The sequence below is a fragment of the Oryzias latipes genome, chromosome 23 (genome assembly GCF_053564925.1).
Source record: "Oryzias latipes strain Hd-rR chromosome 23, Olatipes_Hd-rR_3.1".
Classification (NCBI taxonomy): domain Eukaryota; kingdom Metazoa; phylum Chordata; class Actinopteri; order Beloniformes; family Adrianichthyidae; genus Oryzias; species Oryzias latipes.
In genome coordinates, this window is record NC_136259.1 from 7,489,654 (window position 1) to 7,506,844 (window position 17,191).

At 43.6% G+C, this 17,191-nt stretch overlaps 1 protein-coding gene and 1 long non-coding RNA gene across 5 annotated transcripts; one reads left to right on the top strand and one right to left on the bottom strand.

The window, feature by feature from the left end:
* Positions 1–4,122: 4,122 nt before the first annotated feature.
* On the bottom strand, positions 4,123–17,177 carry dhx57 (DEAH (Asp-Glu-Ala-Asp/His) box polypeptide 57). Of its 4 annotated transcripts, none has more exons than XM_078941514.1 (25): positions 16,959–17,177; positions 16,413–16,449; positions 16,134–16,320; positions 15,790–16,062; positions 15,517–15,717; positions 13,077–13,933; positions 12,828–13,003; positions 12,615–12,736; positions 11,634–11,829; positions 10,685–10,809; positions 10,460–10,593; positions 10,319–10,373; positions 10,035–10,249; positions 8,605–8,721; positions 8,422–8,518; positions 8,155–8,332; positions 7,385–7,581; positions 6,978–7,254; positions 6,810–6,905; positions 6,656–6,739; positions 6,448–6,585; positions 6,205–6,279; positions 5,564–5,698; positions 5,294–5,494; positions 4,123–4,929 (listed from the first exon to the last, which is right to left on the bottom strand). In XM_078941514.1, the coding sequence occupies exons 3-25, from the start codon at positions 16,310–16,312 to the stop codon at positions 4,786–4,788; spliced, it is 4,272 nt and encodes a 1,423-aa protein (XP_078797640.1). In that variant the 5' UTR covers positions 16,313–16,320; positions 16,413–16,449; positions 16,959–17,177; the 3' UTR covers positions 4,123–4,785. The 4 variants fall into 4 exon arrangements, with proteins under 4 accessions (XP_078797640.1, XP_078797638.1, XP_078797641.1 ...); XM_078941512.1 differs by having other exon boundaries at positions 12,615–12,728; positions 12,802–13,003; positions 16,959–17,170; XM_078941515.1 differs by lacking the exon at positions 16,959–17,177 and adding an exon at positions 16,548–16,666.
* LOC144989314 (uncharacterized) lies at positions 7,447–8,420 on the top strand. The gene is made up of 2 exons (XR_013653453.1): positions 7,447–7,581; positions 8,155–8,420. It is a non-coding gene; the product is annotated as an uncharacterized LOC144989314 (long non-coding RNA).
* Positions 17,178–17,191: the final 14 nt, after the last annotated feature.

A 17,191-nucleotide genomic window follows, 5' to 3' on the forward strand; every position in this document is an offset into this window, starting at 1 on the left:
AGTGGAGACGGTTCTATTTCACAGTTTCCTACATGAGCAGATAAAGGTTGAGAAATGAGCCAATAATCTATTCTTGATCGCTGGTTAATCTTTGATGCACTAATCCATGTATAGTTTTTAGATGTGGGGTTTTTTAATCTCCAGAAATCAAATGTGTTTGTTGACAAACAGAAGTTTCTAATTATATCATTGTGTTCTGGTTGTTGTCCTTTAATGGGTAATCTATCAAGCCAAGAGTTTGAAGCAATGTTAAAGTCTCCTCCAATAATTATTTTATCTGTTGCATGAGAAATTTTCCATTCCAACAAAACCTTAGCAAGTTTTTCCAACATATTCTTATTTTGTACTTTGTTATTGTAACCATATAAAGTCAGCACAATAATGACTTGCTCATTCATTTCAATAGCGGCCTTCTCTATCTCCAAGATGCCTAATTAACTTCCCCGAAAACCTGTTAAACAGAATCATGACTCCTGCTGAGCGGCTTGTGCCGTGTGAGTAAAGGATTGTATCTCCCCATTGTTGTTTCCAAAAGACTTTATCTGCTGGACCTGAGTGGGTTTCTTGCAATAAAATTAGATTCGCCTTAAGTTCTTTACAAAATAAAAAAAGTGCCTTGCGTTTTGTAATATTTTTCAAACCTCTGGTATTTAAAGAAACAAATAAAATAGACATGAACACTGAGCAGAATCCTTGGTGTCCAAATAAACGCTGAGATTTCCTGAAGACGCAGGAATGAGCAGAATGTCTGTCCAAAAACCATAACGCAACATAATTGGACCAACTTCCCCAAGCAGTAGCGGTTTTAGGCACGGGCCATACGGGCGATCGCCCGGGGCGGAAAAATGACGGAGGGGCAGCGCCAGCGGCTCAGCTCTTGTAAAATACTTTATGCATCACTATTGGTTTACTTATATCACAGAGTTTGTAACAGCCTGAAACCTGGCGGCGCCCCCGCCCCGCAGCTGCGCTCCCTCCTGTCTTTGAGAAGTAGACGCAAAATGTGTGTGAGAAGGAGAAGGGAGGGGGCGCGGGGTGAAGAAGGAGAAGGGAGGGGGCGCGGGGTGAAGGGTGCAGGCTGAGAGGTGAGCACGGAGCGCAAAACGCATGCGCAAACCTGGCTGGATCTTCTTCCAGGGGGGCAACGGTCGCGGGCCGCGGCTCAGTGCTTGATGAAAAAGTAAAAATTGCGCCGCCATGTAGCGAATTGGCGCCCCTGGGTGCAGCTGCACGCGCTCCTGCTGGAAATGTTTGACGAACGGGGGGGGGGGCTGCGGGTATAAAAAGGGTATAAAAAAAATCATGCTTTTTTGGTTATTTTTGTGTGAAATGCCCAAATAAAAAGTGGGGAAACAAAAAAAATTCTTCACTTAGATGACAGTTGGTTTAGTCGACAGACTTGATACCTATGTCAGGACATTTATGCTAAATGCAAAAACATCTGAAATATGGAGAAAACAGGTCAAAGCTGGTGCCCAATTTAGAAAGAAAATAAAAGAAGAAGAGAAAAGAGACAAAGAAAAGGGTATTATCGCATAGCTAGATGCACGTTTTCTAAATTCGAATGCTACCTGCCCTACAACAACAACAACGTTGCAGAGGAAAAATCTCTTGTTTGGTCTATCATGACCAAAACTGAAGTAGGCCCAAATATTGCAAATAACGTCATTTCTAAGATATTTATTCTTAAATGTTTGCTCTGCCTTAACTTGTAACATTAGTTATGATTCGTGTGTCTGTCTGCTCTGCTGTAACACAAAGTTTTTGTTGTGTTTTATTGTTGTATATTAGTTCATAATGTTAAATAAGCTGTGATGGTAGCATGCTGCTGCTGCTGCTGCTGCTGCTGCTGCTGCTGCTGCTGTTAGCTTTTCAAAACTCCAGTTGATCAAGTCATACCTGAGGTCACCAATGTCTCAGGAGCAACTCACTAACCTGCTGTTGTTAGTATCAATCATTCAGGGGGGAGCAGATTTCATATGATGACGTTATTGACAAGCTTGCATCAGGAAGGCCACAAAGGTTAGGTTTTAGTTAACGTTTTCTGTTCTTAGTGCTGCAGTTACATTTATTCTAGTGTATTATTAGTGTGATTTGTAGTTTATATTTATTTCAGATTATTTATGTTTGATTAAATATTTCCTAACTGTATTTTCAGTTACAATAAATGGACAAAGTGACTATTGGGGGGGCGCCGGAGGAGGGTCTCGCCCGGGGAGTAATTCAGGGTAGAACCGCCACTGTCCCCAAGAATAGTAAAAGTTATTATTTTTTTTATTTTTTTTAATTATAAACCTTGTTGTTATCAACCTTGAAATTACAACATTCTAATGCTCAACAAAAACAGACCTTCAAACTCTGTCTCTGGTCGTCATGGCACCACTTTCCTCCCTTCAATTAGCGCGTATCCCTCCTTCAGAAAGGCTCTCTTCCCGCTCCGTCTGGCTTGCTCCACCATCGGCCAGAGTTTGGCTCTTGCTTCCCGATCTTCTTTGGAAAAGTCCTCCCTGAAGTAGATCTTCATCTCTTTGCAGACTCTGACTTCCTTGGATTTTCTCCACACTTCGTCTCTCACCGTGCGCATTGCAAACTGGATGATCATGGCTCTTGGCATGTTGTTATTCACTGCGCCTCTTTTTCCCAGCCGATGAACGGTGTCGACGGTGTCCCGGAGCTTCTCCACAGACATCGGAACCACACGGGTGAGGATACCGAGGACGACCTCTCTGGTGTTTTCGTTGTCTTTCTCTGGCACCCCCATCAGCCGCAGGTCCCATCTCCTCTTGTATCTTTCGCTCTCCAGACATTTCTCTCTCAACTCTTTGTTTTCTAATGTGAGATGCTCCACGCGTTCTTGCAGCTTCACAATATTTTCAGTGTTCTCTTTTGTAGATTTTCCAATCCCATCCATCCGATTCTCTATGCCTTCCAATTTATTTTCCAAGTCGTCAAATCTTTTCAGAGCTGTTTGGATTTCATCCATACGGGAATCAACGCCGTCAAATCTGGTTAGAATAGCCTGCATGGCATGAGTGAGGCTAGCACTACTAGCGCCATCTTGTTTTTTCGTGGCTCCTCGTTTCTTCATTCTTTTTGGGTTTGGGCTGTTTAAGCAGATCGGGTCATTCACATCCTCAGCAACTGCTTGCTCCATTTGCACTGTTCCTTCTTCCTCAAAACTGTTTTCAAGAGCCGGGAGGTCATAATCATGGTCGCTAACGTTAGCTTGTCTTGGGTTAGCCATTCTTCATGCAGCAGAGAAAAAACGTGAAAAATATATCTGGAGTAATCCGTTTTTGTTTTCCTTCCTAATATTGATTTTCTGACACTTCTGGGGAAGGTTGGTCTCACCCAAATTCCTAATTGGACACAAAAATTGGTTTCTCTTTCAGACCCTGCCTCAAACACCACCACTCACTCCGCCATCTTCCGGACATCCGCGCACGTGCAGGGTGCTGCAGGACACAGCGAGGCAACCATACCTCCGCTGATCAGCGTCACAGGTCTAACTGCAACAAAGTGTCATTCTAAATCTGTCCACAAGGTGGCGGTAAAGGGTTTTGTCTTTTACACAGTTCGTGTATCCAGCTGAGATTGTGTGCTGTTGAGTTTCACAATAATGTTCAGTCTTATCGTGAGGAAATAAAAGCATTTTTGTGAAATGATGGAAGAAAATGTTGTATTTCTTAACTTCAGACAATGGAAACAATCATCTCCAGTTTTAAATATGGAGCTTATTTGATTCAAAAATTTTAATTTTTACAATTTTTTATGCAATAAAATGTGCCTAAACTCCATAAATTCCAGCTTCATGACATTTTGTGTACACATCTTAGTTAATTTACCTGAAAGTTTCTTAACCCTTGTGCTATCCTAGGCACTTTGACATTAGGAGTTGGGTCATCTAGACCCACTAGACAGTGCTCTGAACCTTTTGTCTTCAATGATTTGTGATCTTCACTGGTGGTCGTGGTCGGGGTAACACATCAATGGTCATCTTGACTCCATAGGATAGCACAAAGGTTCAAGAGTTCTTTTTTAGATGGAAAATTTGGAATGATCATTTTTGCATTCAGAATAGGCATAAATCATTTTTTTAATTTATTTAAAAACAAATCTTAATTCAGTCAGAATGTTTATTCTAAAGGGTAAAGCCAATGACATCTCCATGTTTTTAGTCCAAGAATTTAAAACCAGGAACGTTCAGTTTACACTTTCATTTGTCTTTTTTTTTTAACATGAAATCATTTTTTTGTCGTTGACATCTTCCAAAGGTCTTTGGCGTCTCCCGTCCCAATTTCAGAAGCCCTTGCGTTCACATAGTGAAGACGTGGTTATGACATCACTTTAACATTAAAGTACATCCAGCAAATGTAAACCAGACAAGTGAATTCCATGCAGAATCCTGGATCTGCGTCATGCGTTACATCTAAGGAAGAACCAGTCGTAGTTAAAGAGATCCAATATGGACCCAAGAAACTCCACGGTTGTGAATGTGACACAACCTGAAATTAAAAAGAACAAACACACACGATACGTGCACAAAATGTGCGAATCACAGCCCAGACAATGATCCTCCACTTGCATTTCAGAAAGACTTGATCATCTGCATAGAACTTCAAAGGCAACCTTTCAGAATAAAGCGTCGTATGCAGCAAAGAACTAAGTCATGCATGTGGTCAAGTTTCACACAATTAGCCTGGAAACATTTTTAAAAAATCCAAATGTGAATCATGATGGGGACACAGGTGTAGCACTGATGGGGGGGCGGTTTGTGCGGCAGAGCTATTGGGTGCTGATGAGGTGGACGATCATGTGGATGATGCGAGAGCCGCGTGGACAGCTGCACAGGTCCATGCTGGGGTTCTTGATTTTGTCCTCCAGGAGTCTGTCCAGCTCCCAGCGCAGCTCCTTCATCAGCTCAGCCACCTGGCACAAAAAAATCAGAAAGTCCGTTTGAAACTTCTTTGGGATTTTTTCTAGTTTTTCCATCCGTGGGTCACAATGACCCCCCCCCCAAAAGTATTTTTATACCATGTAAGTACAGGTTTGATGATGTCCTCTTTATATTTTAGTAGTCTTTATGGTGTCCTTATTATTACAAAATAAAAGCGTTACTTAAAGTTTAAAAGTAAAATATGTGGCTGATTATAGAATTACAAAAGCTAGATACAGAATTCTTTTTTTGAGTGTATAATGTAAAGAAACCAGATGACTAAAATACTTCTACTCTTTTTACTACAATGATTGGGTCATTTTGACCCAATCTAAGAGATGCGTTTTGTTTTGGAACCTGATGAGACGCAGCAGCAAACTGGATCCATCCATCATCCAGGGAGATGACAAACTCTCCGCGCCGCAGCTCCACGTCCATCTGGCCTCCTCCGAGCAGCACCAGCGGGTACACGGACACCATGCTGCAGTCTCTGATGAAGACGCGGCTCGTCTTCACCTTCTCGTGGTACACCAGGTAGGGGCTGTCATAGTGACGCACCTGAAGAGGAGAACCCATTAGCTCTTCTTTGTTATTCTTCAGTTTGCATTGATTCTTGGTTCATCTCACCGTATAGTTGACGGAGGAGGGGTGAACGTTGACGTATCCGTCTTTCTTGGTGGCGAAGCGCAGCTCGTTGGCTTTTGGATGCATCTTCATGGCTCCTGTGCTCGTCATCTTGAAGTTTCCCTGAGGAGCTCGGACCTGGAGCCAAAGCAGATTCCCTTTCCTTAAAATCCCACTCCAATCTTCTTTAGCTCATTTATAAAAGTGTATGCCAGTTTTTACCCAAAATCGTAAAATCTGCGTTGTTTTCTAGGACATCCTTTCCAGGGTGTTCTAAAAAAATTTGCCTCCGAGTTGCAGGCGAGACTGTTGGCGCCACCCCCGCTACCGAGAGCTCTCTGTTTACACTCTCTCCCACTATCTTACACCCCTAACCCAACATTACAGCAAAAATGGCGAGCAATATTGCGAGCTATCCAACCGTGCAAGTTTAGAGCCAGGCAAGGAAAATTAAGACATACATGGATCTAATTGGGTCATTTTGACCCGTCCAAGAGATATGTTTTCAACTCTTTTCTTTTTTTCACCTGATGGAATGCAGCAATTTCCATTTCCATTTTTAATGCTACAGGAACATATTAAACCACCATTTTCATTGGAGGGGGTCTTTAAAGGCTGTTCAGACGGAGTGACTAGACACCCACCTGGACCACGTTGGGGTAGAGGGCGGCACACAGCATGGCGGACATGAGGCGGATGTTTTCAGAGTTGAGGTTTGCCTGTGAAAAGAAAACGCTTAACTGTGAGGCTGAAGTGTGTAACCAGTAACAATCTGGTGTGATGTGTTACGTAGGAGGTGCAGTGGTATCACACACAAGCTGGCTTTAGCCATTCATGCTGCCACTTGGTCTAATCAGAAGAAAAAAAAGAGTGTTTATGTGCGTCACCTCAGATCCGGTGGCTTCCAAAACCCCGTCGGCGCCCTGTGAGGACATGCGCTCGATGACCCTCGCCCTCAGGCCCTCCTTGATGAAGCCGATGTCAGACAGCAGCTCGGCAAACTGCCTCTTCAGGCTGGCGATCTCCTGCAAAAGTCGAACTGTTGAGTCGCACATGTCTAGCAGATTCCATCAGCAAAAAAAAAAGCTCCCCAACCTGTAAAACACGCCATGACAGGAAGTTCTCCCGGCAGTACAGGAAGCCAGCTTTGTTACTGTTCTTAGCCGCGCCGCGCCATCCCTGTGAGACAGAAGATGCATAACATGGAAATGTGGATCCAAGAGGTTTTAACTAAGGTTAAGGTACGTACGTTATAAGCCTGCAACAACGCCAGATGGTCACTATTAGCCACCGCAAAGGCTAGCTTCTTCTCATTCGCTTCCTCGCGCTTATCCCACGGCGACACCTGAAAGAAAAATCCTGTCGTTTGTTGCACGCTGTAGAAAACGAGCGCAGAAATCAGCTTTCGGCTTCTTACAAATGGCGACTTGAAGGCCAGGCTGGCGGCGATTGTGAGCGCTGGGTCCAGGCAGCGGAAAATGGCGCCGAACAGCATGAGTTTTCCGATGCGCACGTCAACAGGCAGGCAGGCCAGGTGGTAACCCAGCGGGGTTAGCATCTCCTCGGTGGTCAGAGCGCCCAGGTCCTGCAGGCGGAGCCTCGCCGCGTCCAGACTCTCTGCAGCGGGGGGCTCGATGAGCCGAGAGAAGACGGACTCCAAGAGCTGGTCAGCAAACAGGTCCAGGACTTTAACTCTGCAAGACGCAACGTTTTACAATCAAAAAGCCCCTTTTCCATTTCAAAATAAAAGCCAGCCTTTTTTTGTGGCTGGCACCAACAAGAATTCTACTTGACAGAAAGCAAAGAGCGGACAGATGGATCTACCGCAGGCAGAGTTGCTCCAGAGGAACTCTCTGTATCTCGGGCAGCTGCTGCTCTGCCAGCAGGTGTCGGAAGCAGTGACTGGTAAAAAGGTGGAAGCAGACGCCCGAGGCCACGCGACCCGCTCGGCCCTTCCTCTGCAGCGCGTTGGCCCGGGAAACCCACGTGTCCTCCAAGCTCTCCATGCTTTTGGCCGCGTCGTACCTTAAAAATGACAAGATCGGTTCATCTAAACGAGAGATCTGCAACCTTCAACACTTAGAGAGACACCATTGAGCACAACCCAGGAGCCACAGTTACCCTTTAGAAAAACAAAACACTGATTTGTATTTCTGTTTTTGTTACTTCTATGATAAATATAAGTTAAATACTGTTTTTTTAATAAATAAACCATAAAGAGAATTTTTTTTTTTTTTTTCAAATAATGAAACAGTTGATAACGTTTGACAGAAATAAGACACCCTGTGTCACATAGGATCATCTCAAAGCAGCAAATGTACTAGCAGGTAGTGTGATGTCAGCAGTGATTTAAAAAAATAAAACTGTTTATTTTAACGTTTATTGTAAATCTCTGCCTGAAAATCCTAAATCTTATAAACTAAAATGAAATAAGATCTAATTAATTAAGTGAAGCTTACCGTATATTTTTCACCATAAAGTGCAGTTAAATGTTTTACTTATTTTAACGTTACTTTTCAAAAAAGAATTTTTTTTACTTTAGTTAAAGAGCCACAACAGTCCCTGGTCTCACCAGTGGAGGAAACAATGATCAGGTACCTCTTCTCCTTCATCTTGCCAGAGTCGATGACATACACCACGTCGTCGATGGTTACAGACGTCTCAGCGATGTTTGTGGAGATGATGATTTTTGTGACGCCCTCGGGAGGTCGGCTGAAAACGGCTTGCTGCTCGTCGTTGGACAAGGTCGAGTGGAGGGGATACACCACACATCTGAAGTGGGTTTGACAAACAGTCAACCTCTGACAAACATTTGTCTTCCTCATTAGACGAGATGTAAAAATAAATGAAATCCCACAGACCTGGAGGCCCCCCTGTTGTTGAACATTCTGTTGGACTGCAGCTGCTCGTAGAGCATCTTGATCTCAGCGAGGCCTGGCAGAAACACCAGCACTGCACCTGTAAACACACATCTCTACAGTAAAGCGAGTGCAGCTGTTAAGGCATTTATTTTGAAAGCCTGAGGACAAGTTTGGGATTCTTGCCTGGCGGGTAGTTGTGTTTTCCATCTACTATCCACTCCAGCAGGCTCTCCACTAGATCCATGTTGATCTTATCCAGGTCCATAGCAGCTATAGTCTTAAGAACAGACTTTTTGGTATCTATAGAGGTAAAGAGATTATTACCAAGCATCAACAGTGTTTGAACCCAGAGGCTTATCTGAATCTACAATTTTACATAACCTGGCTCCACCCTACATTTCTGATCTTCTTCACATTTCCTTTCCCTCCTGATCTCTCCGCTCCACTTCCTCTCTCCAACTCCATGTCCCACCTGCCCGTCTCACCACCATGGGGGGCAGAGCTTTCAGTCCCTCCGTCCCCCCAGCTATGAAATTCTCTTCCTCCAGATCTACGCAATACCGACTCGCTGCCACTGTTCAAATCCAAACTCAGGACTCATCTCTTCAAACAATCATACTGTTCATCCGTTCAGTTAACACAACCTCATTTGTCTGTTTTTCTATCCTGTTCTTTATGTTTTACTCTGATAATTTCTTATTGACGTTTTATTCTGTTTTTCTTATTTTTAACCTTGTACAGCGACCTTGGGTGACCTGAAAGGCGCTTGAAATAAAATGTATTATTATTGTTATTAATTCTAAAATCCAGAGACCTGGAAATTTCCCAAATATCTCTGGGAAAAACCTGTGTGCGTCGATGCTCAATAGATTGGTGAAATATAGACCACAATGCAATGCATTTGAATGATTTTTCATGTAAAAAAAAAGTATTTAAATTCATTTTTTATAAACCATCCAGTTTTTCAGCATCAGAACAAAGTGGATTCAGAAGGTTACTCCGGATTCACGCAGTGTTGGATGATTTGTTGTTTTTTGGACGTTCGTGTGTTTTTTCTAAGTCAGCCAGTCAATTTTCCGATCAATCACACGAATGCAGCATTTCTCCAAGTTTCCTTTTTCTCCCCTGAGGGACATCAACCCATTGGTGCCAAAAAGTCACACTTTTGAAATTAAACTCCAAAATCTTCTGTTTAATATATGTATATATATTTTTTGGTCCAGATTCCATGTTCTTTCTTTGTCTTATTAGGTGGATAACCGAAACACTCCAAACATCTGTTCCTGTTCCACCCTTGTGTCAAATTTTAGAACCCTTTGTGGCCGACGAATCAAAAGTTTGCCCATCCCAGATTGTGATAATGAGCAAAATAGTTTAATTCTGTCAAAAAAAAGATTGAATAATTTCTGAAAATATTGACTATTTACTGAATATTGAGACTGTTAAACTATTGTATAGTTTCATGGCTTTCTGAAAAATTTTTAAAATGCATTTATGTTATATTATATTTTGTTTTATTTTTTTACAGAATGGGTTTAGAGAACTGACTCACATGAGACTTGCTAGCTAAGGAAAAGTACTAGAGGGCGTAGAATTGAGACATCTTCATTCACCTTTGTATCGGACTGTGAGCTCTTGCAGGCTGAGCTGCTGGTCTGGAATCGAGTCCTTCACAAAGTCTTTTTTACACAAAGACATGAAATTCCAAACGTCTTCGCCTAAACCATCCACCACGTCCCTCCGCTCTCCTTTAGCGGCTTTCCCGGTCGCAGAAGAGGTATTTTGTTTTCCTGAGCGCATGTAGGGGCTGCCATCTTCGATGACATAGCTGTGAACACGTGTGGATTGTTAGGACTCCTTTCAAGCGCCGTGTGGTTCCTAAAATGTACCTGCTTACCCAGTTTTAGCGATGGCGTCCTCAAGGAAGAACTGGTCAACGGGGAACGTGCGTCCTGCAGGAAGAGATTTCCATTGAATGGATGAGGAAGAGGCTCAGATTGAAGTGAAATAGAAAGGTTTGGATTTGAAGAGGTCCTACCTGGTATGTGCACGGTGGGACAGTCGTAGAAATACTGGGAGAAAAGGTTGGCGTTGAGAGTGGCACTCATGAGAACAATCTTCAGATCCGGACGTTTTGTGATCAAGTCCTTAAGCACCAACAGCAGGAAATCGCTGCGAGGGAAATTAAAAAAAAAGCAGAAGTGAATGTTTGTGCAGAACGGAACAAATGACGGGCTGCCGCGATGTGAAAGCGCCCGCTCACCTCTCCTCCGTTCGCTCGTGCACCTCATCCACGATGACGTGCGAGACCCCCTTGAGGTCGGCGTCGCCCTCCAGTCTTCTCAGCAGCAGGCCGGCGGTGCAGTACAGCAGCCTGGTGGCCGACGACTGTTGGAGGAAAGCTTTGCTCAGAGGCACCGAACTCTTTCCAAAACACGCCATGTTTGAATTCCCCACTGCTTGGTGTACCATGTTGGCCATTTTTGGAAGGGTGTCTAAATCTACAATTCCAAAATCTGAGGCCCTGGAAATTTCCCAGAAGTCTCTGCGATAAACTAGAGTACACTGATGCCCACTAGATTAGCAGATAGAGACCATAATTGGGTTTGAACGATTAATCATTTGAAAATAATGTATTTAAATAAATGTTTTAATAAATCATCTACGTTTTAATCATCACAACACAGTGTTAACACATCACAATACATTGTTTTCATAAAATGTTTATATTAATGAGGTTTTTACTTTGGCATATGGGTGACGTTAAATAGTAGTGAACATTTGTTCAAATTATGTTAAAATCCAGAGCACCATATAGTCCTTTAGGGGTTAGGGAGGGAATTCAGACATTCCCAAAGTGATTTTGAAAATCGCAAAATAATAAGTCCACCACTAAAAATGACAAAAGATTACTTCAAAAGTCTAAAATATGGTGCCTATGGTGGATGTAGCCGAACAGATTTGTTGATAAATTCCTGCATTTTCTGGGTTACTGGAAAAAGGAGGATTATCTTATTAAACAGACAGAAAATACGTTGCTCTATTTTATTTATATTTGATACTGGAGCTTTAACTTTAGAGAAAAGAGCCATTAGTTGATATGCAACACTTATGAAACGCCGCTTTTCTGATCGCATAAATGGACCAAGAGTTACGATAACCACCGATCTCCAGTGTTAAAGGGTTAATGAACCGCTGGCGTGTTTCAGCACCTTGACGCTCTCCAGTCGGATCTGGTATCCCACCGAGAGGCCGAGGCTCTCGGCGCGCTCCTGTGCGACTCTCTGAGCCACAGTGATGGCGGAAATGCGCCGCGGCTGAGTGCAGACGATGTTTGCCACCCGCTCTGCTGAGCCTTCTAAAGAGGCGTCCAGGATGAACTGAGGAATCTGGGTGGTCTTTCCACACCTGAAAGGCAGACAATCATTTGTTTATTTCAACATGCAATGTTTCAGCAGTAAAAAAACAAACAAAAAAAACAACGGAGAAGGTCAGTAAAAATACATGAATACATAAAATCTATTAAAGACTTCAGTTTATAAATTGATTAGAAAATGAACCAAAGAACATATTCTAATCATAATATTTGCATTTATACACACAGTTTACACATAACACACCTTTAATATTATCAGAGTTTGAATATTTGCTGAAAGGGATTGGGAAGACACTAATTTATATAATACCACCTCTATTGTGTTTTACTTTTGCGGCATTAGCTTTCCCTGTTCCTCGCAGATTTTTTACCCAAATACTGAGAACATTTAAGACACGAATCATTGGCTAATAACTACATTAGGAATGTTGGGGGGAGGATAACAAAAAAGAAAACTTAGTTGCCGAGGAAATTCAAACATGTACTTTTGCTTATTCTTCTAAAAATAATAGATCTGTTCGTCACCCAGAGGCAACCAAAAAAAAAAGAAGGCTGATCTGGAGATAAAATCAATAGAAAAGCTGCCGTTTTTGGAAAAAAGCAGGCAGTGAGAACAGATCGGGCAGGCACCACCTATGGGCCATTTCACACCGCTCGCAGCTTTAATCTCAACATGACATAAAATCTCAATCTCTGAAGCTCCAGTGCAAGATTATCGGGTGTTTAGATCTTTTGTTTATTTACTTAAAACATTTGTTCCTTTTGAATTTTTTCTCCTACTCAAAACTTCAAAACAACCTCTCTTGAATTCACCTACCCAGTCATCCCACTGACCACCAGCACCTGGCTCCTGTTCAACTCCTCCAGGATGTTGTCCCTTTCCTGCCACGCTGGCAGGTTCTTTCTGTGCTCCAGCATCGCCTTGAAGCGCCTGGAAGACTGACCAACACATTTATTCTAACCTCATACTCCTCTGGCTAGATGGAGATGAAGGTGAGCCCCACCGTGGGCTCGTTTCGTTCCCCTCCACCTGTTTTCTGCGGAAATCTCGCTGCAGCTTGCCGTTTTCTGCCAGCAGGTTGTCGATCTTCTGATTGTGCTTGTTTGCCATCTTCTTCCTCAGGTTGACGTAACTCTCTGTCTCGACCGGAACAGCCTCAACCACCACATCCTCGTCCTCTTCCTCCTCCTCCTCGATCTCCCCCTCTAGAAACAAAGGAGGCGACGCATATAGAGCCCTGCAATCCAACATGATCGTTCTAATGTGTGGAGGACTCACGGTCTGCAGGTCTCTGGGTGTTGGCGGACCTCCGGCTGCTCACGCCACCGCTGCTGCATTCCTCTGAGGCGCCACTCCTACTTTTTACGGTCGTGAGAGAAGGTGGCGGTGGGACCACCACGGGCGGCGGCGTGCTGTACTTGTGATGAGTTGCGGCCAACAGTTTCTTCATCCAGGTCTCGTCCTCGCACAAGGTTATGAGAGAGTAAACGACGGGTTCGCTGTTCTTGGCTACAGCTAGCGCCTCCTCGTACAATCTCTCCGTGACGCAGAGTCTGCCGGCGGCTCCAACAGACTCGTCGTTGGTGCTGAAGGCCACGATCGGAGCCTGATGGGGGTACCGGTTCCCTTTGGGAAAGCGGATTTCTAGCTCATATTCAGGAGGGGAATAGCTGCTGAAGCCAGGGTGACTGGGGCCCTTGAAGTCTGAAGAATCGGACAAAGACTTCTCGTTTTTCGGGAGATCGTGTCTGAACTTGCACCTGTCCCCAAAGTGGCACCCTTGGTTCTTTAAGAAGAACCTGCACACCTTTCGTTTGTCAACAGTTTTTTCGGACTTCCCTTCGTTCTTCGCAGCACGGTCCGACAAGAAGGGAAGATCCAGGCTGACGGACCAGACCGTGTTGGCAATGCGCTCAGTAAATCGTTCGCCGTAGATGGCGGATAAGACCAGGGCTTCGTCCTGCCTCTGGCTCAAGCACTCGTCCATCGGCAGACCCTGCAGACCGTCGGGAAACACCACCTCCTGCCCAAAGCGTTCACTGAAAACCTGGAGAAGGAGCTGTTCTAAAGTCGCACCAAATTCTCCGCTCCCAGACTCTAGTGCCCGTTTGCTACGCTCCCTATCGAAGCCATACCTGCAAAGAGGAGGAAAAAAAAAGTCAAGTTATGCGTTTTCTTGGAAGTCAACATTTAAAGTTTGTCAGAAACAGATTAAATTTTTTAATAAAAGCTGCCCCCTTTTGACCCGCCCTCACTGGCTTACCGGCTGCTACACATTCCTCACTAACCCCCTCTGCCCCTTCCACCTTGGTCAAAGCTACACACGATAAATTCATTTAAAATGCTCTTTCCAAAATGGCGGCTTTTCTAATGGTTTTGTCTCCATAGCAACCAGGTCTTTGTAATGTTTTTAGAAGAATGGCCAGAAGTTATCGTTTAAATTTCCTAGGCAACTGAGGTTTTTTTGTTAACTATGTTCCTAAGTTGGTTCTAATGCATGTTATTACAACGTGGTACGGCAGCTGCACCATGGCAGACAGGGAGAGACTGCAGAGGGTAGTCAAAGCAGCTCAGAGGATCATCGGCTCCCCCCTCCCCTCCCTGTCGGACATCTACTTCTCCCGCTGTCTTAGCAGAGCTGGGAAGATCATAAAAGACAGTTCCCACCCTGTTTGACCTGTTGCCCTCAGGAAGGCGCTACAGGTGCATCAGATCAAGGACAAACCGCCTTGAAAACCATTTTTTCCCCAAAGCCATAACCATCCCGAACTCATCATGTCAACACCATTTCATTATGTGCAATATAATCTCATCAAGTGCAATATACCTCTGCCATCATGGGCATAGCTGTTTTTTGTTTCAACTACCTCTCTGTGGAAATTTTCTATTGTACATTTTGTACTTTGTAAATTGTGCTCTTCATTTTTGTGAAATTATTGTATTATTCTACTATTTTTGTGAGATTACTTTTCTCATGCATGTTTGCACTGAATAGTGAGCGGCTTTTCATTTCACTGTATGCGCGCGTGATGCGAATTGTACATGTGTATAGTGACAATAAAGGCATTCTATTCTATTCTATTCTATTTATTTTTTTTAAATTTATGTTTCGAATTTTTACAACAGGGGAACTGCAAACTCGCCACACTAATGCCGTTCAAAATCCATTATTTTTTGAAAGTACTAAAAGTGATTCTTTTTTTTTCCTGTGGGAAATTCAAGACGGGGGCCTCTTCCCGAGGTCGAAGGTCAACAAAGCTTTGGTTGTGTATCTGTACAGTATGTGAATGAAATTTGGTGATGAACGCTCAAAAGTTTTCTTTTCTCAAATTATGCGAAAATCGCAGAATTTTACAATTTGCCACAAAAAGCTGTGGGTCCTGTGGCCATCCCATAATAATTTCGAAACTTCCTTTGGATATCCCCGACATGCAATTTTTTTTTTCATTGATATTGACTTTTTCTTTTTAGCCTCATAAGAGATTTTGGCACAATTCCTTTTTTTGATGGTTTTGCCCGCTGTGATGTCATCATTTTTTGTTTCTTTTTTGGTCGCTTACTATCAAATTCATTTTTACTGGCTGCCTGTACATTTTAAGTTTTTGAGTATATGGCGGGGCAGAATTCTCGCTCAAACGCACATTAAGAAAGAAGAGTTGCAAAAACCTCATGATTGCTGCCGTTAAATAATTAAAATATAAGATAATAGGAAATTCACCTGCAAAGTTTTCCAATAGCAAATAAGGAGATAACGGGTTCAGAGGCCGGTTGGTCTTCGTCAGACTCCAAATCATAAATGGGACTCTCTGCTTTCTCCACGGGCTCATCATTTGTGGCCCAAAACTGGCCTTCCTCGCGGTGATCCAACTCATCCAATTCCTCTTCTTCCTCCGCTCCGGAAAAATCTGAGGCAGAGTCACTAAAGCAGACAGCCATTTTAGTCTATTACAAATACCAAGGAACGGCTCCGCCTGCAGAAACATGGACTCACTCAGAGGGCTCGTCGAAATCCTGCGTCTGCAGCTCCCGCAGCATCTTCTTCAGATGTTCTTGGTTCTCGTTGGTCATGAAGATTCTCTGTATAGGCGTGCTGCTCGCGTCTGACTTGAAACCATCTGCTTTGGGTTTCAAAGAAACACTGCTGCTCACCAAGGACCTGGGGAGAGGCTTCCAGCTGCTTTGTGAATCTCGTCCGCTGTCTCGATTGGGACCTCCCCTTCCTCGCCCCTTCTCTTTGCCTCCTCTTCCACGTCCTCTACCCGGTCTGTTGAATAAAAAAACAACTATGAAGAAAACCAAAATACCTGTATGACTCTCTTTGCTGTGACTTTCTACCTGCTGGGGCGAGGAGGTCCAAAATCCAGGCTGAAATCGTCATCATCATCCAAAAAACCTGCTCCTCCTTTCCGACCTCCACCTCCTCCACCGCCGCCTCCTCCTCCTCCACCTCCTTTTGGTTTGTTAAATCGCCCCCCTCCTCTGTTTGGCTTCCCACCTCTTCTCTTCGCACTCATCCTTCAGGCTAGAAGCAAACAAGCAATGTTGGCGAGCGTAAAAAACGGATTTCTGAAAATACACAGCACTCCCACGGAGATATAGGGATGCGCTACCCACCTTCAATCAGCCTCCTTCCTCTAAGACCACAACCAATCTGTAGAAACACGAGAAATTCATCAGAAGAATGAAAGCTGCAGCTGAAAAAACACATTTTATGTGCTCAAAACACCCAAAAGAGCAGCGGCTGTAAACCTTGTCAGAGCGGGCAGTTCCTGTACAACATATCCTACAGGCTGGGGGCACGAGGCAGTTCAAGCGCGTGCAAACAGACAGAGATGGTGGCAGGCATCATTATGCAACCAAACTACACACTGACACCACCCGCCAGGGCGACAGCCACTTGGTACTGGGGCCATTCAGATATTTTTAGCACAGCGCAGTGTTCTGGTTTGGACAAGGAAAGCTAGTTCCCTTAGGTGTACAGAGCTAGCTAACATGCTAACAACTAGCAAGCTGCCTAAACTAACTTTAACAAAAACGTCCAAACAAGTAAAGTCAACATTTCCGTCGGCTTAAAACCGTCTTTAAAGATTGCTACACACAAAAGACGAAAACAAATTCCAATATATAACGAATAAAGTTAACTAACAGGTATGAACTCACCTCAATTACTGCTTTACCCACCGGCAGCTTACATCTCTCTCATTGGTCGAAATTTAGAGTTCAAAGTTTCTTTTCCGGTAAAAATTTGCACAAGTGTACTTTTATTTATTTGTTTGATTATTTTTATTTATTTACCATGAGGGGGGAAATTAACGAAAACGCGTAACTACTGATACAATTTTGGAAAACTGGTTGAGATAAATCCACGTTTTTAAAGTTGGGGTAACCATGAC

Bases quoted from the DNA above. Each gene is read 5' to 3' on its own strand.
- dhx57 (XM_078941512.1), bottom strand. From the start codon at position 16,312: ATGAGTGCGAAGAGAAGAGGTGGGAAGCCAAACAGAGGAGGGGGGCGA. The intron at 10,594-10,684 runs GTGAGCGGGCGC...TTTCCCTCGCAG, and splicing joins CACGAGCGAACGGAGGAGAG to CGATTTCCTGCTGTTGGTGC. The intron at 8,333-8,421 runs GTCTGTGGGATT...AACCCACTTCAG, and splicing joins AACAACAGGGGGGCCTCCAG to ATGTGTGGTGTATCCCCTCC.